The sequence below is a fragment of the Papio anubis genome, chromosome 4 (assembly GCF_008728515.1).
Source record: "Papio anubis isolate 15944 chromosome 4, Panubis1.0, whole genome shotgun sequence".
Lineage (NCBI taxonomy): Eukaryota > Metazoa > Chordata > Mammalia > Primates > Cercopithecidae > Papio > Papio anubis.
In genome coordinates this window covers 55,029,589-55,057,567 of record NC_044979.1, presented here as the reverse complement: position 1 = coordinate 55,057,567, position 27,979 = coordinate 55,029,589, and the positions used below count along the sequence as shown (strand labels likewise).

Genomic DNA, 27,979 nt, shown 5'->3' with positions numbered 1-27,979 from the left:
ACCTTATTTTATTAGTTGGACACCCCCTGGTTAACCTTTCTATTGTAGATGAAACTTTTCCCTGGAGCAATTACATCATGATAGAAAAAGAGGGAAATGAGGGGGAGGAAGCTAGTGAGGAAAGTTAGAGGAGAGTTTTGTAATAAGAGAAAAAGGTTATTAACAAAAGAGAAGAAAAAGTAAGAGAGTAGAAAGCGGTGAACAAATCAAGAGAGAGCAGGTTAGAGAAAAAGCAGAGATTCACACATGATCAAAATAGTGAACCATTAAACTCCAAATATTAAATTATAATTCCATAACCTGAAAATGCACGGATACACTAGAGGTTCTGGCAAGGGTATGTCATCAGAGAAAATATTTATTGTGTTTGACTTTTTTTCATCTATTCACCATTTCCTGTAGCCACTTGCTCTTGAGAAAATGAAAGGTTTATGCTCCCTTTCACCAGCACTGTCTTTCCGGCTCACTGCCCATGGGCATGTTGGATACCGAGCACAGTGGAGATACTTTTATTATCCAATTTATTTCTCCCTTGTTTGTTCATCAGTCTTACTTCTTTCTGATTACCTAGAAACTCCACTTACATTGGAGTTCTCACACTTGGCTACTAAATGGAGGAGTCCTCTTTGTTTTTTACTATTTATGGCACAGGGGTTGTCCAAGATACTAATGAACTATAAAGTGGCTTTACTGCTTGCTTGACTTATTTTCGTTTACGGGCTAAGCTATTATTAAATAAAGCTCCAGTTAGAATAATTCACCCATCATCTTGAAATCTCAGTATTTTTATACTCGTTGTTCAGACAATTATTTTTCTCAAAGGAATGTTAGTAAGCCAAATCACCAGTCTTCTTCCTGATTTCATATTAATTGCTCCAAAAAATTGCTATTTTCAAGAGAATACCAGATGTGGCACAGTCTATGATTGCTATTTCCCTGGTCCTGTAATATTGTCATTTATATATGAAAATGGAAATGTTCTAGTCTTTTCTTGATTCTAGCAATCCAATGCAATGCCAACCATGGCGTTAGCTTCCTTTGTTGTAAATTGTGGGCCTTTCTGTATCATCATCCAACTGATGGAGGTCTTCTTGTACCACAGGATCTGAAACAACTTTATTCGTGACTTTCTTGATGTTTCACATCTCTGTTGGCATTACAACCCAGTATCTAAGATGCTATTTCTGAGGAGTAACTCCTGTTCTTCCCTGATCTCTGTTGAATAGGGCATCTCTGCTATTATTATTGTTCTATCATTGTGCTGGAGGGGAAACATCTGTTGTCATCTAGTTGCCATTTATCACTGTGTTTTTTAATAGTTCTACATTTTCCACTAGAACATCAGAGCCTGGTGATATTAGAGTCTGGATGCCTTCTGTGATCTTCAGAAAATAAGCATTAAAGGGATAACTTAAGTAAAATACAGATCCTCTCCGACTTTGTAATTGCTTAGAGGGTAAAACACTTCTTGAGAAAACTAGAATCCATTCATGTTTTAGTTCCTTTGCAGTCTCTCTTTCTCTGTCTCAAGTTATGAATCAGAAATATCTCCTATGTCTTACTTTTTTTTCCATTGCCTTTCTTCTTACTATTGAAATTTTTACTGAGGAAAATTTACACACAGTGCTATACACAGATCTCAAGTTCTGAAAATGCATCCGTCTATGTAATCCACATCCCCTCACGATATACAACATAATCATCACCCCAGAGAGGTGCCTCATGCCCTTTCCCAGTCAACTCTCTGACCCTGAAACAACTACTGATCTTATTTCTATCATGTTAATTTTGCCTAATCTGGATTTCATAGAACTCTTGGGTCTGGCATCTCTCCTTCCTTCCTTTTTTTTTTTTTTTTTTGAGACAGAGTCTCTGTCACCAGGCTGGAGTGTAGTGGCGTGATCTCGGCTCACTGCAACCTCCACCTTCTGGGTTCAAGTGATTCTCCTGCCTTAGCCTCCCGAGTAGCACTACAGGTGCACGCCACTATGCCCAGCTAATTTTTGTATTTTTAATAGAGACGGGGTTTCACCACATTGGCCAGGACGGTCTCGATCTCTTGACCTCGTGATCCACCCGCCTCAGCCTCCTAAAGTGCTGGGATTACAGGCGTGAGCCATTGCACCTGGCATGGCATTTCTTCATTCAACATAAAATTTTTGAGATTCATCCATGTCGTTGCAACTGTCAATAATTCATTCCTTTTTATTGCTGAATGTTAATAGTATTCAATTGTGTGGACATATCACTGTGTATCCATCCTCCAGCTGATGAACATCTGGGATGGTTCTAGTTTTTGGCTCTTAGGTATATTTATTTTTCAAAAAATCAAGATTTTCCCCATTCACATAAAATACTGGCAGTGTTTATATTACAATGCAATAATTTAATTCATAAAAGAATCTATGTATATGTAGTCGATGTTCAATAGTAGCTGCATAAGTAAAGTGTTAATAAAATAAAATGTATTTGTGGTCCCTTACATTCTCCTGAATCTAGTTATATGAGGTTTTTCTTCCCATTTTGTTGGGGGAGGTTTTGGAGGGTTGTTGCTGTATGACAAAGGCACTATTGAATTGAACACACGTGCTAACAGCACTGGTAAAGTGGTATTCATTCATTTGTGCTCTCCCTCACCCTCTTGGGTTCAATGGCACATTGGAATTGATGCAATTTGTGTTGAGCTCCAGAGGTATAGCTGCTTGTGGTTCAGGGTAAAGCGTGGAAGCTTCATTCTCATCAAGACTGAGCTGCCATTATATTCACATGAAGGGATTTTGTTACTCTCTTCCCTTAAAACTTTACTTCTCATCTCTCATTCAAACAAGTCAATCAGAAGCCACTGGGGGAGTGGGGATGTGCAGGGCCACTTCCCTAGCAGAGCCCCAGAGAGATCTAGGAGGCAAAGAGTAGAAGAAATGTATGCTCTGCATCTGAGGGAGGCAGAAGGACCAGAGTTGCACAATTGCACACCAGAGTACAGCACAGAAAAGATGCCCATGGCCCAGGACTGGGAACAGCAGAGCAGTCTCCATGCCCTCAGGTTGGGCTCAAAACAGAACCACTGCTTGGTAACAGTGGTGAGGACAGGGACAAAGCCGGGCTGTGTGGACTAGTCACCAGACTAGATGAGGTAACTCAAGATTCAGTGGATATCTGCAGGAACGGATAGATGGCTGGGGACCAGAAGTGCATCCTCATTCTATCTTCTGCCTTTGCACTAATAAGACACCTGACATTAGGCTCAAAAACCAAAAAAAAAAAAAAGAAATAGAAGATGACAAGCCAGAGTTGACTGAAATTAAGTCTCCACCAACATGGCAGGAGGAGGAGAATATAAAGAAATTAGGTTGGGTTATGGAAGAATAAAGAAAGTTTTATTTCTCTGATACTCAAGTTTCTGGACAGAATTCATAACTGCTACACTTGTATAAGCATAAACAACTTCCAGAAGGACTCACAGAAACTATTACCCAAGTTGTTGACCATGGAGAAAGAATATAGGTCTAGTGTGGGAAGGAGGCTTATTTTTACTGCTTATATTTTTGGATTATTTGAACTTTTAACCACATAAATTTTTAAATTTTAAAACAATTTCAAATATTCAAACTGAACAGATAGTACATTCAATATTGAGCTGACATAAAAGTTTCTCATTTCTATTCCACCTGCCATAAAAAACTTGGAAGAGTAACTTACCTGTTACCTTCATTCATAATAATATCACTTTATGTTCTTCATTTTTTATGTACAGTACATGAGATAAACTTGAATATTAAAGAGTTATGTGAAATAGAATTAAAAGTTGAATTCATTAGGTAAAGTTAATGGAAGTGAATACATTGTGAGCGTTTTAACTTTTAAACTGACCTACCTCTCTAAGATTGTACAGACATAACTAGTTTCTTAATTTCTCTTTTGCTTAACAATAAAAAGTACAGAGCAAACAATTCATATAAAGCTTTGAGAATCCCATGGGAGAAATATGTTCTTATAAGTAGCACAGTTTTTCTTTTGAGGGAAATTATTCAGTGGTGTATTGATTATGGGAATTTGGCTAAATGCAGCATACCCAGGCACTTTGCTTCTATCTGGTGGTGTGTGGCAGTGGCATAGGGACCGTGTTGGCCACAAGGATTCTATTTTCCACACTGTTACAAAGCTCCACTGGGTTTCTGATTCTTTTCTGGGGTAAAGAGAATCAAAGACAATGTTATAAGGGACAAAACTCATGTGACAAAACACGTAGCAAGAAAACAGAAGCTCTGGGAGAGTTAAAACTGCCTATCAGGTTCCAAAACAAAGTAGGGCTTTGTTAGTTTATTGGAAATATTTCATGGGGATGTCTGATTTTACTAGATGCTTGTTTCTGACTTTAGGGCGTTTACATTGGCTTCTAAGGGGTTCAATACATCTAACACTGTATTTTTCCCTCCTTTATGATTCTGCTGTAATGCTATTTTGATCTGTTTATATTCCATAGATTTTATAATATAAATATATTTCATTTGGCATTTGTTTTTTATGAAAATGCAGGGAAAGGAAGACTTGGGGACTCAGTTAAATAAATTAGCTTAAAATTATTTTAATAATAACAATGTTCTCATCATGTCTGGGCTTAGAAGAAACAAACAGTCCAATGTACAAATACATCACAAGAGAAAGAAAAGGAGGATGGGAGGGAAGAGGGAAGAAAAGGAGGGTGAGCAGAAGTAAAAGTAGGAGAGAGAAAGAGAAGAGGGAGGAAAGGGAAAGGGAGAGGAAGAGAAGAAAGAGAGAGAAAGGGAAGGAACGACAGGGAAGGAGGGAAAGAGAGGAAGGGAGAGAGGAAACTGACGTGTATTGAGCACCTACAATACACTAGACCTCTTCATACTGAAACGTTAACACAATGCTGCAAGCACGGTATTTGCCTACTTTTACTGCACAGAAATAGAGCTCAGAGGTGAAGCAGCTTTTTGCTTTTCTCAAGGTATTCATTTGGCAAGCGGCGTGGTCAAGAGTCAAGCCAGGGTAGTCTGATATCAGGGCCTCTGCTGCCTTTTGTTTAACAGAACAGTCATCTCTCAAATAATGACAGTTTCACCGGTCCCTACTCTCACATTTTTTTTTTTTTTATCTTAAAGAGGCTAAATGAAGGAGACTGTGGGCAATAAGGGATAAAGTAAAATTACTCCGAAGCATATCTGATAAAATGCAGAAGGACTCAGCTTTTAAAGATAAAAAAGAATTGTTTTAAAAAGTAGGAAAAAACTTTTTTCTAAAAAAGGTAGGAAAAACCATAGCTTAAGTAAAAGAGACATAAAATCCATAACTTTGGTCAAGAAAGCATCTATCAGATCAGTCATGAAAATGGGTGAAGAAAAATCAATCACACGTTATTGATTTAAAAAACAACAGAATTTTCACCACATAACAGTCACATTTTGTATTTGTCAAGAAAACTCACTGAAGAAAATCAGTTAGCTTGACGCAAATGCATTTGCCCTGAAAGAAAAAAATCATATGATAACATCTATATTAATGGAACATAAAAAAGCTAAATGTCAGAAGTAAAAAACTTTTTCTGGGTAAAGTGGTACTTAGAAAGGTTTTTTATTTTTTGGCTTATTAATAAAGATTTTCAATTTACTTTAAGAAAATTTATATTTAGGGAAGCAGAGTTCTATTGACAAACTGTTTCTTTAAGTGGCATATAAATTATAAGACTTTATGACTAGACTTTCTGGCTAGCCTGATAACATTTTTTTCTATATTTATACTATCTAGATCTATATTTCTTTCTAGAAAAGAAAGAAAAGTTTCTTGTGTAATATTGAAGCCTCAACACTCTACCTATATGTCATCTTCAACTCTCAGGTCAAAGGCAACTTTCTCCAACAAACTCCCACCAGAGTCATCTCTCCTTCCTTTGGAATTCCTCTAGTATGTTGTCTGCTCCCCTCGGTCACATTTAAGGATTTCTATCCTGTACTACAAGCTTTTTAAAGATGTGGTCTTAGTGTCTTCTCTACTAAACCGTTCATTACTTGAGAGAATCATACCTCTTATTAATTACTATAAAAATAAAATGATTATTGCTAAATATTTGTTAAAAAGTGAAAATAAGACAGAAATGAATATCATATGCTGACATTCGAGGATGAAATGATTATTTTCTTTTTAGCCTTATTATATTGCTTGAACTTAGTTTACACTAGAGTTTCTAATTTATCTTGAACTCTTCTGTCCAAACAAAAAGCATTTAGTATAACAGAAAATCCAAATTCAGATATTGTTCCAAATGATGCAGACTGATTTTCATTGTAACTCTGGGTCAATAGATCTATTTCTTCAAAGTCAGCAAAAATGTAACAAATTGCCAACAAATTCAGGCATCCATTTATGTATTAGACAAGTTTTTAATGAGTAAGTTTTGGTTCATTATTTATTTGCCCTCAAAAATCCCACAGAGTTATACTTAAACAGCTTTCGAAGGAGAGACTGGAGTATACATAATGAGTTGACCTAATAATTTAGAAATTATTTGGAAGTATGACTCAAATCGTTTGTCATTTCAGGTAAACCATTTCTCTTCTTTGCTAGGCATAAATGAAATTATTAGACATATAATAGCATAATATTTTCTATGTAAGGATATTGCAAAACTGAAAAAAAAATCTAACCACACCCATGGCTTTGAGGAGCTCCTGGATTCAGTTCTTAGAGAAGTCAAATAATAGACATTATATGCAGTCTACATTAAGCCCAGTTCTATAGCTTAACAAGTCTCACTGATACCTTAGCACTAAAGATCAATTTAATTTTAAGTAACTGCTCCTTAAGGGAGCAGTCAGCATCATTTGTTGCATTAAGCAAACCAAAGTGAGGAATGTTTCTGTAACTTACCATATATTTGGATTTAATTGCAGTTGGTGGTAGGAGTCAAAGTCATCTCGCAGGATAATGCTGTCACTATGTATTTCAGCTACAAGAAAAAGGAAGTATTTAGGAAAGAAATATACTACAACAGTATATTTAGCTAAACACAAGTGTCAATACGCTGTATTTATGAAGAATAATGTATTTTAAAACTAAATTTTAAATGAGCAGTTGATTATATTTGCTTTGTCCCTCAAACTACTAAGGGACAAGGATAAACAGCTCTGCAGTTTAGACACCTAGAAGTTGGGAAAACCAAAGACCCCAAAAGGAAACCTATGAAGCTGTCACTAGGCAGGGGAGGCAGGAAGGCCAAATTCAGCACCAACCTACAAGGAGAGGCTATACGGGACTTGTTTTCCATCAATATGGCTTGGCTGTGTCCCTACCCAAATTTCATCTAGAATTGTAGTTCCCATAATCCCCATGTATCGTAGAAAGGACCTGGTGGGAAGTAACAGAATCATGGGGGCAGTTACTCTCATGCTGTCCTCGTGAGAGTGAGTTCTCACAAGATTTGATGGTTTTTGTTTTTGTTTTGAGTCAGAGTCTCGCTCTGTTGCCCAGGCTGGAGTGCAGTGGCACGATCTCGATCTCAGCTCACCGCAACCTTCGCCTCCTGGGTTCAAGCAATTCTCCTGTTTCAGCCTCCAGAGTAGCTGGGATTACAGGTGTCCACTACCACGCCTGGCTAATTTTTATACTTTTAGTACTGACGGGGTTTTGCCATGTTGGTCAGGCTGGGTCTTGAACTCCTGACCTCAGGTGATCCACTCGCCTCGGCCTCCCAAAGTGCTGGGGTTACAGGCTTGCGCCACCGTGCCTGGCTGAGATTTGATGGTTTTATAAGGGACATTTCCCTCTTTTGCTCGGCACTTCTTGCTGCCACCATGTGAAGAAGGACGTGTTTGCTTCCCCTTCTGCCATAATTGTAAGTTTCCTAAGGCCTTCCCAGCCATGCTGAATTGTGAGTCAATTAAACCTCTTTCCTTTTAAATTACCCAGTCTTGGGTATGTCTTTATTAGCAGCATGAGAATGAACTAATATACCCATATTTCAACATATACTCATCCATGGCTTCCAAGAGATTGCCCAGACAGTGTCAGTGTCTAACTCACTTTAAAGCATGGAATTGGATAGAACATTCTGGCTATTCATTGTCAGCTAAAATTGTTGTAATCTACTGATCCATTTTTTCTTCCCTTTCCCCCATCCTTCTTGCCCTGGCTTGCTTTCTCTCCTTCCTTATATTCACTCATCTTTTATTCAAAGTTTTTAAATTTGTTAACTTTTTTTCTCTTTCAGAACTGCAAAAGAGAATTTATCTATATGAATAAGTAAAATTCCTAAATAAAATCAATGTAGAAGTCAGGAGGAATGCCAGGAAGCCATACATGGTTTTAAATATATTATCACTACACATTTGAGATATATTGAATATCTATTTTTAAGTTCTAGAAGAACTTCAGGCATGTCAAGCACGATATTTTCATCAACTGTAGAGTTCATATTTTCGCTGAATAGATAATGAATAAGTAAAATCACTTTCATGGCTGGTTACAATGTAAGTGTGCTCATTTTAAAGGTTGTGTGAGAAATGATAATTATTTCTATTCATGTTGTAAAAATTAATTTAGTACTTTAACAATGCTCTCATCTGATTCATGGTTTGCTTAGGAAGTTTGTTTCAGCTACTATAACTTCTTTGGGTCTTGACAATTTTGTTTGAAGTAGCTAACAGACTATCTTTTGGAAAAATTAAAATAATATTATCTGATTAACAAAAATCTCTCATAACTTTTTCTTTTAAAGGTGATACTTTATGTTTTTTTAGGCTCACTCAAATGTAATTCTCTGAACTCATTGGGTAATTAAAATCACTTCCCAATATCAGGAATCATATTTTCACATTCTCTTTGGTGACATCCCCAACCCATGGCAGTCCTTGCCTCCTTTATACCAGGTATGCCAGCAGGCAAGCACATAATGAAGTCATGGAAACCAGTGAATCAGCATGTACTGAGAGGACTGGATGCTCAGACTCGAAGCCCTAGGCATGAGAACAGGGAGAATATGGATATACACTGGAGAGAATGCTGTGATGTATTCTGTGCATGGAGTGATTTAATGATTCCTCTGAGCGATGAGATGCAGTGCCTCAGATGCCTACAGGGTACAGCTCTCTCAGATACCCAATCTGGGCGAGACTCGGCTGGGCCACTGCGGGTCACCAGCCTGTCTTGGCTGCCAGAAGGCATGCTTCTAAGCGCTTGCATTTGTCTGCCAAGTAAGAGGAGCCCCAAGCTGTAGCATTACATAAAAGTAGAGCTTCTCAAGGCAGATTTTCCAAAGAGGAAAAATAAATTAATTGGGTTTATAGGTTGAAAGGAAAAGCCCAAGAGACAAATAACTGACCTACCTGGAAAGTCCCACAGTGAGAGACATTTGAAAAGGCTGCAACCAGCTAGGATGATTTCTTTTTATTCTTATTAAATACTACAGTGTAGGAAATTGCTTTTAAAATAAGTCTTCACTGACACAAATGAGAAAATTAATGCTTAAAGATCACTTGCTTTCTAGAGACTTTTTTATTTACAAAGGCAATGGGTAAGCCTCACTGGATACCTGCTTGTGTATTGATTTACTTCCAAACACCACTATACTATTTACCATACACTTTATGAACACAAAATCATTTAATCCTTATATCAACCCTGTGAGGTAGGTACTACTCTTAATTCTACTTTGCAGATAAGAAAACTGAGGCACAGAGAGGTTAAGTAACTTGCTCAATATTATGTAGCTAGCAAGTGGTAAAAGTGAAATAAACCCAGGTAGTTTGGTTCAAGAATCTGTGATCCTAACTAGTACACACCCTGCCTCAAGAACTGTGGACCACTAAAAGCATGACATTATGGAAAATCCATGTGCCATTTTAAGAAGGAGGTATTTATCTAAACAGTCTCATTTCAATTTTTTTTTTTTAAAGAAACAGGATCTTGCCCTGCTGCCCAGGTTGGAGGACAGTGTCTCAATCATAGCTCACTGCAGCCTTGAAATCCTGGTTTAAATGATCCTCCCATGTCAGCTCCCAAAGTAGCTAGGACTCCAGGTGCATACCACTACACCGACTAATTTTTAACATTCGTTTGGTACAGATCTCAAATCCTAAATGACTTCAATTCTTCCATATTCATGGCTTCTTACTCACTAGCTCTATGCTCTAATATTTATGATGGGCATCTAGTATTATAAGGGACTCTGGGGAAAATTCAGCATTAGAATGCAAAAGCTTACACTCAATAGGATCTCAGGGCTGAGGGTACTAACAGGTGCGAAAGTTCCTGCATGAGCCCCCAGCTGGGCAACATGAACATTTCCTCAAGGAGGTTCTGTATTCAAGTATAATCTGTATCCAAGTCTAATTTCAGTGAATGATCAGTGACCAGAAAGGACAGCTTCCTCACCTCTGTAACATCTGCTCACATAGCCAGAAAAGCCAAACAAATAGATCAGGCACTAAGGTTAATGACATCAGAGTCTTAAACACTTACCTAGATGTGGGTGCATAGTGGCCTCTGTTGGAGCTGAATCAAGAGAGGAAAGAAGAAAGACAACTGATCAGGAATGAAAGCAAAATCCAGTAATAAACAGTCACAATACAGTTACAAAACTTAGGTCACATTAAGCAAATCAAGTGGCTACAGACTTTTTCATCTTTTTAGGAGTTTCTAGAACTCTTGAAAAAATAGAATACAATAAGTTTAATGATCTTGTATTTTGTGCCAACGCTTATTGGTTAAATCAGAGAAGAGTTTCACAAAGATTCACTGAATCGTTGACTCTAATTAAAGATTTTCTTGAAACAAAAGGAATACTTGCCAATTAATCAATAATGAATAACAAAACCCTGGCACAATGATATACATTCTCTCACTAGTATCACAGTGCATATGAACAAGCCAAATCTGAAGCTTCAAGGAAAACAAGGGTTTATTTGCAAACTAGCTGGAAAAGGAGGAAAATTTATGTTGAAATTGAAACTTTGAAAATACAAATTAATAATGGTTTTACACACGAATTTCCTAACGTGAACTGTGTCTCCAGAAGATTTTAACTGTAATTTCCAGTATCTTCTAAATTGTCTGCAAAAACCCACAAGAAAAATTTGAAGAATGCCTTGTTGATGTTAATTGTTTTAGACTTGCTTTTCAATTTGTGCAATATTTCTGTGAATTCCATGTTAATAATACTATGCTGACACAAGAATAATACTTGGATATAGTTTTGAAACTGATGTTTTTGCATTAAAGGTAAATCAGCTCTTCTAATAAAAATGAAAAATGTGTAAAGGTGGATCTGGACATTAAAGGAAAATGATTTTTTGATACTCAATTCAGTTACTGGAAGATCTTTAAGTAGGTAAGAAACACTTGGGTATGTGGATCTACTTTTCAGCTGTCAATTTTATGAACTCTTAATACAAGCCCAATATTGCTTAAGATGTGCTATAAGTGTAAGGTACATACTAGATTTTGGAGATTTAGTACAAAAAATGTAAAATATCTCATTAGTAGTTTTAAATTGACCACATTATATCAAAATGTTTAATATTTTACATATTCTGTTAATAAAATACATTATTAAATTAATTTCATCTATTTCTTTCCGGTTTTTAGATGTAGCTACTAGAATATTTAAAATTGCACATGGGGCTTACATTATACTTCTATTACACAGTGCTGAACTACAGCTAGGAGGGACATTTGCACTGTATATCAATTAGGAAATCATTATCAAGTAGGAGAGGTGGAGTTACAAAAGGAAGACCGAGTCACTCAGAGAGAACATAAGGTATAAAGAGAGAAGTGAGGCTGAGAGCAGCAGCTAATGCCTATAATCCCAGCACTTTGGGAGGCTGAGGCAAGAGGATTACTTGCGGCCAAGAGTTCAAGATCAGCCTGGGCAATATAGTAAGATACCTCGTCTCTACAAAAAAACATGAAAAATTAGTTGGGCATGGTGGTGCAGCCTGTAGTCCTAGCTACTCAGGAGGCTGAGGCAGGAGGATCACCTGAGGCCAGCAGCTTGAGGATGCAGTGAGCTAAAAATGCACCATCACACTCCAGCCTAAGCAAGAGAGTGAGACCCTGTCTCTAAATACATAATAAAAAGAAAGAAGTGAAATGTGGAGTCAAATGTATATTTAACGGACAGGTGGCAGAAGACGAGCTAGCAAAGGTGACTGAGTAAAAGTGCATTCCATTAAGGAATTAAGAAAAAGAAAGAGTTTTAAGAGCTAAGAGAGTTGAAGGAGAGGCCAAAATAATCTTAATAAAGCTGATATCGATGAAGAACACCCTGCTAGTAAGGCACTTTGCTAAGGAGTGTCTATAGATGAACTCAGGGATTTTGGCCTCAGAGTCTAGACTCAACTACTGTGCAAACTGCTCCTTCTAGAAGGTTAGCTGCAAAGGTGAGAAACGAGATCTTATATGGAGATGAGGACCAAAGGGTTTTGTTTTGTTTCTTAAAATATGATAGTTAACCATGCCTAATGTTAGCTATATTGCAAAAGGGATTCTCTGTATTCATGTTATAAACTGTTAAGAAGAAAGGAAAAACACCTGTCTACAGAATATGGAACTTCAAATTATTTCACAGGTTTTGAAATAACTTGGTTAAATTAAATATAGGAAAAGTTATGACAATTATTAATTAGAAATATTTACCATGCAATACAATGGTTACATATGTATAACAAAATATCTGCAGAAATATTGTTGCCTACTTTACATTAAATGACTTTGGTGACTAAGGCCTCAACCCAATAAAGGGAGTAAGTTATAAAACGCTTTACTTTAAATTGTTTATTCAAATGGACATCTACCTTTGCTAAATTATTTGGGCACATGGGAGCTTTCACTGAAACACCTACATCACATTTTAGAAAGACCCACTGAGTCAGAATCTCTGAGGGTGGAAGCTCGGAAGTTGTATTTTTTAAAACCTCCTTGACTGATTCTGCTGGAAAGTCAGATTTCAAATTCACTGGTTTAAACAACACAATCCACTGCTTATTGTTATAGCATGCTGAACTGTTCTCTGTGTTAAGTACTTATCTTTGCTCTGAAGAAGAAATAGGCTCCTCAAAAGCAGAAAATATGTCCACCCAAGACATCAGACAAAGCTGGTAATAGTGTCTCAATAAATAACAAATTGATTTGAAAGCTACTTCTTAGTTGTAATATATTTTATGATATTTCAGAAAATAATTGAAGATCCAAGCCTTAAAATAATGACAGAATAGACACATAACATTGTCCAAAAGTCCTTTATTATAAGTGGTCTGGGGAGCTTCAACACCCAGTCAGTGTTTACCTGGATTTAATTTAACTCAACAAATTTACATCATGTTGTAAATCACTAGTTAGGAAGAATTGTTTTAATATATTTTAACAAAAATATCTACTCTCTGAGATAACTAAACATTATTTCCTCAAAAAGAGAAACATGTTTAGTATGCAAAACTTAATGAAAAGTACAAATTTTCTTGAGAAAGATTCACACATATGTAGTTTAAAAATGGGCCAAAAGCTAGTAAAGTACTGCGCCTGGAAGTTTATTTTAATCATTTCTCAATAAGTGACCATATCAATCTAGTTTTATGTAGTCTAAACAAATTTTCTAAGCCTGTAGGAAGTTCACCATCTTTTCACATTTACTGAGGTAAATGCACCACAGAAAAATTAAAGTAGCCTGAGGAAGAATGATATAGTTCAACATTATTTAGTATACTCCCATTTGGATAGTACCTGCCTTGCCTCATACTAGTGACTATGAGTGAATTATTAAGTTCTTATATTATGTGAACTTGGCATAACGGCCTTTACTCTTTCCTTTATTAAATGCAAAATGCATGCTTGCTAGACAGGTCCTCATTTGTCAGTTGTCCAAGTGCTTACCCAATGGCAATCTCCAAGTCTACCTTTCCTGTTCCTCTGCCATTGAACTAGCTCTAGATTGAATCACTGAATTTTTCTAGATTGCTCGTATGTTTTTATCTCAACATTTATTGGTCTGTTACTGATTTTCTGCCTCTCCCAGGACCCTAGAATGCCCTACCCCACCTTGCATCTTGCCCAGTTTCTCAGTTCCTTTGAATCTAAAATTGCATGATTAAAATCTAGCAATGACATAAAATTGTCAGATGGCTTAAACTAGGGAGTTTTGGTTTCTGAGGATGAGAGACAACAGAAAGTTCTTAAAGAAGTAGGTTTTGGTTTTGGAGAAAGAATAGGATGGAATACACCTTTAACAGAAGTGTAAAAGACATCGCAGTTTCTTCCAGGTATTTCTGTGGTAGTGATAAGAAGATCAGGTCAGACGACCAAAGGTATGCACAGAGGAAGATGCACTAGGGATGGTGCTACTTGTCAGAGGACACTGAATTGAAGAGAGAAGAAGATAGGCTGGAGTTGTTCTGTACCCAGAGAGATCATTGTGGGGAAGCTTCATAATATGGTCCTATTTTAGTTTCATTGGTGAGACCCATGAAACTGTACGTAGAGGCTGGAAGGAACTTATAGAAAGATAAATGATTTAATAAGGAATCAAGTGTTTGTATAAATCAAACTGAATTCCTACATTTTATCAGAAGTGAATATTTTTTCTATAAGGTAGGATGCTCAACTAGGAATGAATGTTCAGCTGAGATGAATCTAGGAATATCTAATTCTGTTAAGAGTTCCCTGTTACAAATTGCATGTGAATGTATTTGTGTTTCAATGAACTTTAAATCTCATTCAGAATAACCATAAATCTCTGTAATCTTTATCCAGAAATACAATGCCATTGAAATTCACAAACATTACAGAAACTATATCCTTTGTAAAGCTTGATCAAGTTCAAGCAACTGGACTGAATTGGAAATTGACTTTAGGTATATCATGATAACTTAAAGAGTAAGCCAAATGTCCTCAGACTGAATTAACTTACTTAAAACCACAGATAAAATATAAAAAGTTACACAGGTAAGTTAAAATGAAGGTTCTACTTTGCCTAAAAAACAAGTAAAAGCAAGCCAACAGAATGGAGGAATTACAATAGAATCTCACTAAAATCACCAGGTTTTTTAAAAGCTTTTTTTCCAGCGAGGGATTCAGAATGAAAGCCTAGTCTACTTTGACTTGTTTTTAGTTGAAAAAGCTAAACGTCTTTAAAACTATCAATATAAATTGGTAGCAATTTTTACTAGGAAAGTATTGATAAATGAGAATCTACTTAATTTCATAAGTCAAATCTCTCTTGAGAGCAGAGCAGTTAAATGAGAAGAAATGAAACTTTAAAGTTTTCAGCATAATACAATCTTTTCATACTAGATAAGTAAATAAATGTTCTTATGAGTGTCAAAAACACTCATAAATGTGTACTTATGATTTCTTTTCCAGATTCTTTTTGATGTTTGTGATAGTGCCATTTAACAGTTATTTGTCCTCCAAATTCTCTCTCCAGTGGGGCCTATCCAGATGATGTTTTGGAAAAATACAAAGATTTAGATCAGCAATGATATGCTTCAGCAACATTCTAAGTCCTTCCTTAGCCAAGCATTTTCCTAGATGCTTGAGTACTATTAAGTGACCTGAAGATTACATATGTATTTTACTAAGATGTCACAGACTATGCAAAGAGGACAAAAATAGATTTTTAAAATTAATAAGCTTAAACATGCTAAAAATAAAAGTAAACAATCATTGTTTTTGGAAGGTACTTCAAAGTTTGAAAAAAATAGATTGCTTATAGAACTTCTTTTTTTAAAAATTCAATTGTACTGTTCTTGAAATGATTTATCACCATAAGTTAGCAAAAGAAAGAGACTGGAACTGCCTTGAATGAACACAAGAACTCTGTACTAATGCAGATTCGATAAAGATAATTATTCAAAAAATAGTGAGCGTGAACGATTATTACATGGAACAGCCATGAAAAGACCCAGTTCGTAAGATAAGCAATTCACATCACAAGGCTTGGTTGAGCCTAACATGAAAGCAAGTAAATTCAGTACCAAAAGTTTCAAAACAATAACATGCTTCTTGGTCTCTTTAAACAAGGTTACTATTTTTTCACTTAAAATGAAAGCAGAAAAAGTGCATGCAGATACTTTTTTGAATAAATGATGGAAAGCTCTTAGCTCATATATGTTAACATGTCTCTGTGTTGGAGACAGTTCTAGCCAGAAGAGTTGTAGGTCTTTTCCCAAGGAATATCTTTGGGAAAGGTGAAAAATTATCTTTAAAAACTCACTATTTTCACTCAGTGTGAATTAATCTGGCCTTCATCGCAGTATGAGAAGAACCACTTTTTACTCACTTTTTAAATTTTAAAGTGCAACTAATGTATTGCTTGTCATTAGATAGACTTACTTTGTGAACATTACTTTAATTTACTAAATGTATTTTTGTCTCCAAAATTACCTCCAATTATTTAGCGCATCTCACAGATTATAATGAGTGGCTTATCTTTATGACAGTTTCTCTTGCATTAGCATCAGCTAAGCTTTGCAGACAGAAATGAAAGTTAGAACATCTCTGTAAACTAAAACAGGCAGCAAATATCTCCACATTAGCTTCTGTGACTACATTTGGTTATTGGTGCTCACAGTCATACTTTTCTTAATAACATTTTAATAGCTTAAACTATTGGGCCTTTCAAAATAAATATTATAAACATGGATCCTTAGATGGTATCTCAATATTAAATTGAAGCCTAAATTCCTCCCATCATCAATTCCATTTGTCCAGGAGACAAATTACATGCTAAAAGTTAAAAAAAAAAAAAAAGCTTCATTTCTTAAGAAGCATTTCTGTGCATATGCTCTTTCAAAAGTTGAACGTGCCAGAATCTTAGATCACAGCAGCCTGAAGTAGGCATATTAGAAAGAATGAGGTCGTGTTTAATTCCCCCAAAGGTTATTTTCTTGACAGATGTGTTTTTTTCTTTCAACTGACTTATTTTGAATGGAAATTTTAAAGTAATCATCTGACTCCAAATTATAGTAGTACTAATAAATTTCAGCCAACTTGTTGAACAAATTACTCAGTGCAAAGAATGGAGATGTAAATATGTGGAGCAGAAAAACGAAAAGATGCCTAAAAATGAATTGAGGAGGTGGTAAATGAGCTTTGAGGTAATATTATTGATTACTTAAAAAAAAAAAAAGCCTTTGGGTCAGACAAGCATTATATATAGATGGCAAGCAATTCTTCCAAATACAGGTATTATGTTACGGGTACTATATCTCCTGAATCATTTTAGAATTCAAAGGCCCTAGGTAGTTTTGCCTCAGGTATCTCCTCACCTAATTTGAAATTCAAATGTATTAAACTTCCAAAGCTAAATATGACAAATTAGACATGGGCTCTGAAGTTAGCATTTAATGAGCTATGAACCTAGACTTTCATCTCCCCAGGAATAATTTCTTTATTACTTTTTGTATTTTATTGCAATAAAGCACCATTTGACCTTCAAGTATGATAATTAAGCTTCCAAAAATGTTATAAATTTAGAGTGAAAACAGTTCTCCCTGTGTTCAGGAACATACTTATGATCAGTATAAAAGATTACTTAATATTCAGAGACAGCTAAATTATACACAGAACCAGCAATATTAGGGATTATTTTTCTCTTCCTTCTCTTTGATTTTCCACCTCAACTTGTGTCTCATAACAATTTATCATCTTTCATATTCTAAAATAAATGAAATAGGAGCAAAATGAAAATATATCTTTATAACCTGCAACTGGGAGATAGAGAGCTCTTTCAGGTAAGATTCCAATAGGAGCTGTAAATAATGGGGCCTTAAACATTAAAAATTATGGCTTATTGTCTTACCATGCTCATGTCCCCACCTTTTCTGGGGAGATATCCATACATTTTTCAAAAATTTGCTTATGATATAAATAAAAGTTTTAAGTGAAAAATCAGAATGCAAAACAGTATCATTTGAATTGTTGGTACATTTTTATATTTATATTTATTTATATTTTGAGAGAGTGTCTCGCTCTGTTGGCCAGGCTAGAGTGTAGTGGCACATCTTGGCTCACTGCAATCTCGACCTCCTGGGCTTAAACGATCCTCCCGCCTCAGCCTCCCAAGAAGCTGGGACTACAGGCATGCAGCACCAAGACCAGTAATTTTTTTTTTTGGGGGGTAGAGACAAGATCTTACCACATTGCCCAGGCTGGTCTTGAACTCCTGAACTCAAGCAATCCACCCGCCTCAGCCTCCCAAAGTGCTGGGATTACAGGCATGAGCCACCACGCCTGACCAAATTTTAATTTTTAAAAAATTGTTGCTGTGTAGCAACTTTTTAAAAAATTCTAGACCTTTGAGAACTTGAAGAGATGAAGTTCATCGATGGAGCAGATGTGAGAAATGCAGGTATAAATTGACCCAAAACCTGAGAATGTATGGCTTTTAAGTAACATTCAGAGGTTGAAAAGAAAATCATAAGGCTCAAAACAGGAAGGAGGAGGAAGAAGTGGAGGAGAAGGAAGAAACCTTGTTGCTAACATCAGCAGAAATTGCTAGAGATTTACCAATGTCTATTCTCCTTTTACTTCTTTATTTCTCAGCCTCTCCTATAGCTTCCTGTGACAAAGGAATTAAGCTCTGCCCATATGAGGTGAGCAGAAGTGACTAAGGTCACTTTCAGGGCTGGGTGATGCCCTAAAGGAATGGGCATGCTTCCTTGGCCCTTTCCCTTCCCTGCTGTAGGAGGTGGTGAGTGCTGGAGCAGCCAGCTTGGCTCCGAGATATGGAAGCTACATGCTGTGCACAGCAGAACCACTCTGCCAGCCCTAGACCACCCATCCTCAAACTGGTGTATGACTAAGAAATAAACTTCCAGTCATTTAACCCACCGACATGTCGAAGTACTTTGCTTAGTACCTCAAGTACATAGAAGCTTAATTGATACTCTAACTACAATAGTTAATTTCTCATGGGTGAGGAAAGGGTTCCTTTTGGGGAAAAGTTTCTTCTCTTTATCTCAGTCATAATCTTAAGGGCGACAGTAGCTATTAGAGTTGATCAAACTGCAAATTCCTGTGAGTAGAGAGACTCTATCTTGAATATCTCTGCATTCCCAATGCTGAGCACAATGTCTCATACATGGCAGTTCCAAATATGCTAGTTGAATGGATTCTGATAAGATCAGCAAGCAATATTACTAAAACCATTGTTGTTAGAAAATTCTAATCATCTCCTATGTTCCTTTTCTTCCTTATTGCTTGTACATATGTCATCTTCTTCCTTTACTTTTCTTCATATTTCTTTTCACTTTCCTTTACATACAATCTGTCTTGCCTAAGATAGACTTAAGGCAGTTTACAAAAAAGGCAGACAGCTGAACAAGACAATAAAGGGGGGGAAATCAAAGATGACAAACGAGGGTGGAAAAATAATACATGCCGTGTTGAGATATGTATGCAAGATGCATGCCCCTCAGGACTTCAATTTGGTTCTCAAGCCATAAAGTTACAGAAACAGAAGAGTTCATAACTTTAAAGAACATGTATTGTTCAGGAGAAGGACAGTTATTGCAGGTACACAGACTGTACACAAGTTTCTTCTGTAGTTTCTCATAGAGGACCCTGAGCAATAAAGCAAACATCATTTCAAATACCATCTATCCAACTCTGAGTTTTGTTAAGCTACTCCTAGTAAAGTTCATCAGTGAAAAAGAGTGTACAATATCTAAATAAAGATGATATAGGAGGACAGACTTGAGCTGGATCTTTAAGGATGAGCACAGCTTCATCAGTTAGACAGCAGACGAGGTATTGAGGAAGGTACACTGGGGAAAGGAGTTGGCATACATGAGCCACAGTGATAGGGTCAGGATGGCATCTCTGATGAAGGAAGTACTTATTCCAGCTGAAATAGAGAGTCTGGTGTCAGGTGAGGGTGATGGATGTGGAGATGAGGTTGGAGAGAGAGAGAGGTGGGACAGATCAGGGAAGTCCTGAAAGCCAGGCTAAACTGGGGGGAAATAGAGGGCAGTTATAGGGTTTGAGGCCAGGAGCATTTTGATCAATGTGTGAAAGGCCTGAATAAAAAAAAAATGGCAGTAGGTATGGAAAGAAAAGTGTTGGTTGAAGAGATATTATGTAAATTGGCCTTAGACACACTGGGTATAGACATGGATGACAAAAAGGAATGGGCAAAGAAATGTGTTACCTAGAGCTCTGTTTAGTAACTGGGGTGATTATGAAGATGCTAACCAGAACTGCAACAGAGGGGTACAGTTTTGGGAGGAAGGAAAGTTCAGTTTAGAATATATTGAGTTTACGGTACCTAAATGACACCCAAATGTAGTGTCCAGTAATAGTAGTGGGAGCTAGTATCTACAGAGTATGTGCTAGCCACTATGCTATGCACTTCATCACGATATAATCCTCACAATCTTATGGTGTTCCTTCTGGGCACAGAATATTATACCACTTCTTAGGAATGGTATGAAGTGGTCAAAAAAGTTGATACTATCCCTTTCTCTTTTCTACAGATGAGAGAATTGAGACTCAAAGATTACATGGCTAGAAAGTGCCAGAGCAGAAATTCTAACTCAAGAGTATGCAGGTGACTGCAAATTTTATGCTCCCAATCATTTTACCTTCTTGACTCTTTGTATAAGCATCAAGCAAGTGGAGAGTTAGGGAGATGAAAATTATAGGTGTGAGTAAGTTCAACAGGGACAATATAAAAGCACAAAAAGAAGGCCGAGCATGGTGGCTCAGGCCTGTAATCCCAGCACTTTGGGAGGCTGAGGCGAGTGGATCACAAGGTCAAGAGATTGAGACCATCCTGGCCAACACGGTGAAACCCCATCTCTACTAAAAATCTGCCGGGTGCGGAGGCGGGCACCTGTAGTCCCAACTACCCGGGAGGCTGAGGCAGGAAAATTGCTTGAACCTGGGAGGCGGAGTTTGCAGTGAGCCGAGATCGCATCACTGCACTCCAGCCTGGCGACAGAGTGGGAATCCTCTCAAAAAAAAAAAAAAAAAAAAAAATTGCAAAAAGAAGCCCAACCCCAGAATGTATGATGTGGGAAGAAGAACAACTCATTATGGAAACTGAGAAAGAAAAGAGAAGTCAGGTAGGGTGAGGATCCGAGTCCTCTGGATTAGTTGGCACCCTAGTAGGTTATTGGTGACCTTGAGGATGATGGTTTCCAGGGAGTGCTGGCAGTAGAGGCCAGACGGCAGGGTTAGGAGGAAAGCCTGGCGACACCACTGCTCTTTCAAGAAGCTGGAGTGTAAGAAGGAAACACAGCCGGGGGTACTGGAAATTCAGGATGAAATACTTGTGAAAGTAGCGGTGGCTTCAGCAAATTTAAGCACAGAGGAGGAGGTGGCCACTGAAGAGGAAGACACTGAAGCTATGAGAAAGAGAAAGCACAATTATTGGAGCAAGGCCTCAAAGGAGATGAGAGGAACACCATTCCATTAAGTTTATGTTTTTCTGCAAATGTGTTTTGGTCCTTCTCTTCCGGGTTTGCATTAGTAAATCTGTACTATAAGCTTCTTAGCAATGGGATGGGAGACTGCCTTATGTTGCCACACACCTCCCCTGGGGTCTGGTACAGTGTTTCACATATGCCCACTGGGGATACAGCACAATATATATTAATACCAATGAACTCCAACTCTTAAAAACTTGATTATAAAAAATCTATATTTATTTTTACATGAAACAACTGAATTTTCACATGTACATTAAAAATAATGTGGATTAATAAATTGGATGAAATAATATTTCACAAGCCAAACAAAATTATGAGTTATGTATGTTTGTAACAGCTTTGCTCTCCCTCCCCAGGTGATTGTATAGGTCCAGATTTGGTCTTTGTCCTTCAAAATATGGAGGAATCAAGCAGGTTATACAGCAGCATGTGTAGAAAGAATTCTTCCATGGGCACCCAAAATAACTCAATGCCAAATTCTTCTTGGGCATAAATCTAGGAATTTTGACTTTGGACTAGATAAAGCTGTCAAGTGGGAATGTATATAGCCCTCAGAACAGAAAAGAAGGCTGTTTAAATCTATGTTCAATCACCTTGGGATAAACAGCACCAGTCCAAAACACCATTCTTTAGGAAATCAAAAGAATAATCAGACCCACCCCCAGAGTCACTAGCAAGAAATTTTACTATGGTCATGTGAATCAGCTCTTTGTCATTCCCCTTAATATGCTTGTCTTCAGATCACTTAGGGATACTTTCTGCCTGCCATAGCCCCAGGAGGGCTTTAGTTTCTCGCTTTGTTGGGTAGTTTGTAAGACCTTGAAGCAAGATCGGGGGGTCCTGGATGGTCTTCCCTGATCCTGTTAATTCAGTTCTCTTTGTTTATAAGTCACAAAGCCTAGGGATGTCATGAACAGGAGCTGTAACCACTAAAATGAAATAGAAGCTACAAAATAGCCAAGGGGAGCACAGATGTCTTTGACTAGCAAATGCTTACACTGGCCACATTCAAGTGAAATACATCAGTATTTATTTTTCTTTTCAGCAATTAAAGTAGATATGTTAAAACCCAGTTCTAACAATGAGAGAGAAACAAGTCTGAATTAATAAAGACTTTGCATTTCAGGGTACTGGAAAGATATTTAGTAATATAAACCGTTGAATAACCAAGGATAGCCAAAAGAAGATTTTGGTAGATCTGATCCACAATTTTTACAGTATTTGGGTATAAAGTTATACTTAAAATGCTAAAAAATATCAAAGGAGGTTAAACACCCCATTCACTTGATGGACTTGCTTGTTAAACTCTCCTCTTCCCCTCTCCATCTCACAGTTTAAACTTTCACCAATCCTTAATACGAATGATTTAAAAATTGCAAAGAGTTTGCATTTGGGATGAAGCATATATGCTGCCTACCACCATGATCCAAGGGCCCTTAGAGAGCATAGCCACACTTTCTACCACTCACTGTTCTGAGAGTGATGAACAGCTGAAAAACTGCTAAGCTGGCAGAAAAAGCAGTCAAGGTTTTCTGCGCCAGCTGTAAGCCTGACCTCTTTCCTCCTGACATAAAACGTTTGCCTTTAGTTATAGCCACTTCCATCAACACAACAACAGAGAATTCCAGGGTGGTTTATAAATGGCACGCGCCCTTTGGGGGCACTACAGGGCATGACTGCTGTCAGGCCACTAAGCCTGCCATCTGGTCTTGCTAAATAATCAATGTGTGTGTTTGAAGAGGGTATGCCAAGAAGCCCACAGGCCAATGAATATACACACACACGATTATTTTCCCTGCTCCATCTTCAATGTGATGTGTGCATGCTGCTGGACCAGTGGCAGTAATGCTGATGCACTCACATCCCTTTTTCCTTAACTGTGTAGATTTAGGGCACCAAAGAGTATATGTGTTCTTTCCAAGGTTTTCGGGGAATTTAGGCAGTAGCAATAATCTTGTTTATTAGGGCTGTGGTTCCTGAGGGTTTTTAATGTTTAATTTTTTTTTAACTTTAAGAATCTACTTGGTATAATCAAACCAACATTGGGCTGTGAGTCCAGAGACTGGAATTCTAGGCCTGCCACTCATGAGCACTGTATATTTTGTCAAGTTAACTTGCTTGGCTACATCACTAATCCACAGATAAGGAACCTATAGGTACATGATCACAGCATAAATTCAAATACTAGTCCTCATCCTAAGTCTATATATACCACACTCACATTAACATTTTCAATAGTACTCATGTGGCTCAGAGAGAGACGTATTAGGTCTGCAGCTCTTTTTAGGTAGTTCAGCAATAATTTCTGCAAAAAAACTGATTTCTCCTAGTTCCTTTCAAGTTTTTAGTCTATTCTGATACTGTCTCTATTCTTTGTTTTGGTCACCTCTAACAGTACTTCAAAAAACACCACGATGTTTATCTTTAAAATCACTTACTGACATTTCAGACAATTCCCCAGATAGTCACTGGGCTAACTCGTTTATCCCCTTCTTGATCTTTGCTCTAATGTTTCCTTCTCAGTGAGTCTACCTGCCTTACCTGCCAAATTGCAATCAGCCTCTTCCCCCTCCACCCAACTGTACGCTCTTTACCTGCTATATTTTAGTGGTCTACTACCCCCTACAACACCTGCCACCTTCTAACATGGTACCACATTTAGTCATTTCTTATGTCTCATATTTACTGTCTGTCTCCTCTTCACTGCAATGTAGGCTTCATGGCAGCAGAGATCTTTGCTCTGTTTTTTGGCATATTCCAAGACCTAGCCTAGAACAGAGTCTGGCACATGGTAAGCATTAAGTAATTTTTGTTTAGTACTAAATATTGAATAATTTCAGTTCTTTTTGTTTTATAGCTAGTGAATTAACCTAAGCATCTTTTACTTTCAAAATAACTGAGGGTATACAGCCCAGCCAACCCTGCACTCCAGACTAAAGATGGGAAAACTCTAGCTCCTTGTCTGCACCATGACATGACAGCAGAACTCAGATGGGGATGTGTTTACGATTACTTGGAACCTCAGAGATATATTTTAAAAATCTCTAAACCTGTTCTATGTTCCAAGAACATTAAGGGGACTCCTTACAGCTTACATGAAAATCCATGAACAATTTTCAATAATTTTTAATATGCTGGTACATGTATTTTACAACCAGACATCAGTGTGAGCAACATTGCTAGTAGCAGCCACACTGCCTCATCATGGTCCATAGCAAACATTCAGGGTTAAAGATTTTTCAGTAAGGACAGTGATTTTTCAATTGTAAAATGTTTAAGTTGATCATTCAGCAAACATTTATTGAGTCTATGTTTCACGCCAAGCATGATTAAACGTTAAAAAAACCAAAAAGTTAAATCATGGTTCCTGCCCTCAAAAAGCTCTCAGTTGGGGGAAATGAGTGTTTAAACAAATAATTATGACACAACAGAAACAGAGCATGTTAAGGGAGTCAGGTGGATCATATAGGAGGAGACATTGGAGTTATAATTCAGAATTTTCCTTCGATTCTTGAGAAGCGATTTATTCCCCTTGCCACGCAGACTCGTCCCTCCTCCTTCCTAAGTCTAACCCCATATGTACACTTTTTTGGAGGAAATGTGTGCTATTTCTTTATAATACAAATAATGTAAGTTCACTGTAAACAAATTACAAAATAGAGATACATTTTTAAAAAATTAAACATTCATAATTTTACCCCACTGATCTACTTATGCTTTTTATTTCATACAAACCAACCTTGAATAAAATTTTGCTTCAGCAAAATCCCTTCCCTTTATGATGTACTGAATCTGTGCTTTGCGCCAGGGACTCTGGAAAGTAAGGTCATACAAGTAAAGCCTGAATCCACACTGTGATTTGAATGTGTCCCCTCCAAAATTCAGGTGTTGCTAATGTGACAGTAGTAAGAGGTGGGGCCTTTAAGCTGTGATTAGGTCATAAGGGTTACTCCCCCTGTGAATGGGATTAAGGTCCTTATAAAGAAGGCTTCACGCTCAACTGGCTTGCCCCTTTGCCTTCCACCATGTGAGGACACAGCATTCCTCCTCTTAGGAGGATACATCATCAAAGCACCATCTTAGAAGCTTAAAGCAGCCTTCACCAGACATCCAAACCTGCCAGCACCTTGATTTTGAACTTCCCAGCCTTCGGAACTGTGAGAAAATACATTTCTGTTCCTGATCAATTACTGAGTCTGTGGCACTCTGTTATAGTAGCGCAAATAAGACAATCCACTCCTCTATGATTTCAAAGCCCTCGTAAAGGCTAAAATCCAAAAGTAAATCATGCCCACTAGCATTCTCTCCTCAGCCTCAATTAAGAAAAAACTAGCCTCTGACATCCAGAACCTGGCCTGGCAATCCCTGCTGGGCCTTGGTGTCCTCCTATTGAACATAAACAATTTCACAGAACATCAGCTTCAGACAAGGCTACTCTGTGACCGTGATGAATCAAGATAGAGACACATCTATTTCTTAATCTTGTCTCAACACAGACACAACTTTAGCACTGTCCAAGTCACAAAGGTGCCAAGTACCCTCTCTCCGGGCTCATAGGAGTGACTGCTGCTTCTTTATCAATTACAGCAGTAGCCGTGCTCTAGTCTGCCCTTATGGTAGATTTATTGAGATACCTAACCACAGAATTTTTCCCACTTCCAGACAGCATCGAGTCCAGAGCAAAGCTCCACTTTCTTAAACCCTACCTTAACCACCAAAGAGAGCCCAAATCTTTTTAATTTAATTTTTTAATTTTTATTTTTTAGACAGAGTCTCACTCCGTCACCTAGGCTGGAATGCAGTGGCATGATTTCAGCTCACTGCTATCTCCGCCTCCTGGGTTCAAGTGATTCTCCCGCCTCAGCCTCCTGAGTAGCTGGGACTATAGGCGTGTGCCATCATGTCCAGCTAATTTTTTTGTATTTTTAGTAGAGATGGGGTTTCACTGTGTTAGTCAGGATGGTCTTAATTTCCTGACCTCGTGATCCACCCGCCTTGGCCTCCAAAAGTGTTGGTATTACAGGCATGAGCCACCGTGCCCCGCCCAGCCCAAATCTTATAATAGCAATTCCTTTCGTAACACCCTCTTCTTGAGATGCCCCATGGTTCCCCCATGGTTTGCCTTCTCCCACACTGCAACAAGCACTAAACCAACCTGTTTAACCTATTCAACTTCAACCAGGTGTGTTCTTGGTGGTGTTTGGCTGCAAGGCACTGGAAACCTATAATAAACACACTCTGATCTGGAGAGAGAGAAAATCTATAATCCTTTCCTCTCTGGGTGCCTACCTCTCTCTTTCCCTATTTTTTAAAAAAAATTTTTAATGGACAAATAATAACGGTACATATTCATTGGATCCACAGCTCTCTCTCTCTCTCTCTCTCTCTCTATATATATATATATATACACACACACATATATAATGTATAGTGATATTTTTTCAAAGCCTCAATTTTAAACTGCCCAGGATTTATTTCTCATGTCACAGTAATCTGTCTTCCCTTGACCTCTTGACTGCAAAGATTGAGCAAGAAGCTTTCTGTGCTACAAAGCTGCCTCAGGTGGTCTCACCTCACCAAAACCACCCTCATTTTCAGCCAAATTGCCAATCGTCTACTTTTTTTTTTGTTTTTTTTGAGGTGGAGTCTTGCTGTGTTGCCTAGGCTTGGAGTGTAGTGGCGCAATCTAGGCTCACTGCAAGCTCCGCCTCCCAGGTTCAAGCGATTCTCTTGTGTTCAGCCTCTTGAGTAGCTGGGACTACAAGCGCCTGCCACCACAGCTGGCTTTTTTTTTTTTTTTTTTTGTATTTTTAGTAGAGGTAAGGTTTCACTATGTTGGCCAGGTTGGTCTCAAGCTCCTGACCTCAGGTGATCTGCCCGCCTCGGCCTCCCAAAGTGCTGGGATTACAGGTGTAAGCCACCATGTCCAGCCCAAATTGCCAATCACCTTCTGATTGTAAAATCTTAATGTCCTTTTCTATCCTCCATCCTCTGTTTGTCCTTGTTAGATATCTCTACCATGTTCAGATTTCTTCCCTCAGTTCCCCCCACCTCAGAGGCTTGCCTCTTCTCCAGAATTCCCTCTTCTTCCCACCCCTGCTCAGTCACTGGTCTTCCTCACTTGGCTGCTTCCTCCCTGCTCCAACCATCTCCCTAATGAATGCATTGCCTCCCCAGCATCAATAGGCTGATGGCTTTCAAATCTCCCTGGCTGCTCCAGCCAGTGACAGGCCCCCTTCTCAGCAGGCTGCTGGAGAACTCTGCAACTCCCTCACAGCCAACATGTGGAAGTGCAATTGATTATCTTTTCTTCCAAACACCTCTAACATTTTCTTCATTTCTTCTCTGTTCCTGGCATCAATGTCCACCCCGTCACCAAGGCCAGAAGTGACAGAGTAGCCCCAGATTTCCTCCCTGTCCTCACCCATACCCCCATACCTTCTCTAGGTCTCTCTAACATATCCCTTTCTTTCTGGCCTCCAAGATCTAATCACAGTAATACATATAATGTATAATGATCATGTTTTTTCAAAGCC

General features: G+C 37.9%; 1 protein-coding gene across 3 annotated transcripts in view; it reads right to left on the bottom strand.

Moving 5' to 3' along the window:
* Nucleotides 1–27,979, bottom strand: part of RELN (reelin) — a 508,320-nt gene that overhangs the window by 272,428 nt on the left and 207,913 nt on the right. For all 3 annotated transcript variants that reach the window (XM_003896435.5, XM_017957037.3, XM_003896436.5), the window contains exons 5-6: nt 10,477–10,509; nt 6,889–6,967 (exon numbers count right to left, since the gene is read on the bottom strand). In XM_003896435.5, coding sequence (XP_003896484.1) covers nt 6,889–6,967; nt 10,477–10,509 — 112 coding nt within the window. The remainder of the gene's footprint in view (nt 1–6,888; nt 6,968–10,476; nt 10,510–27,979) is intronic.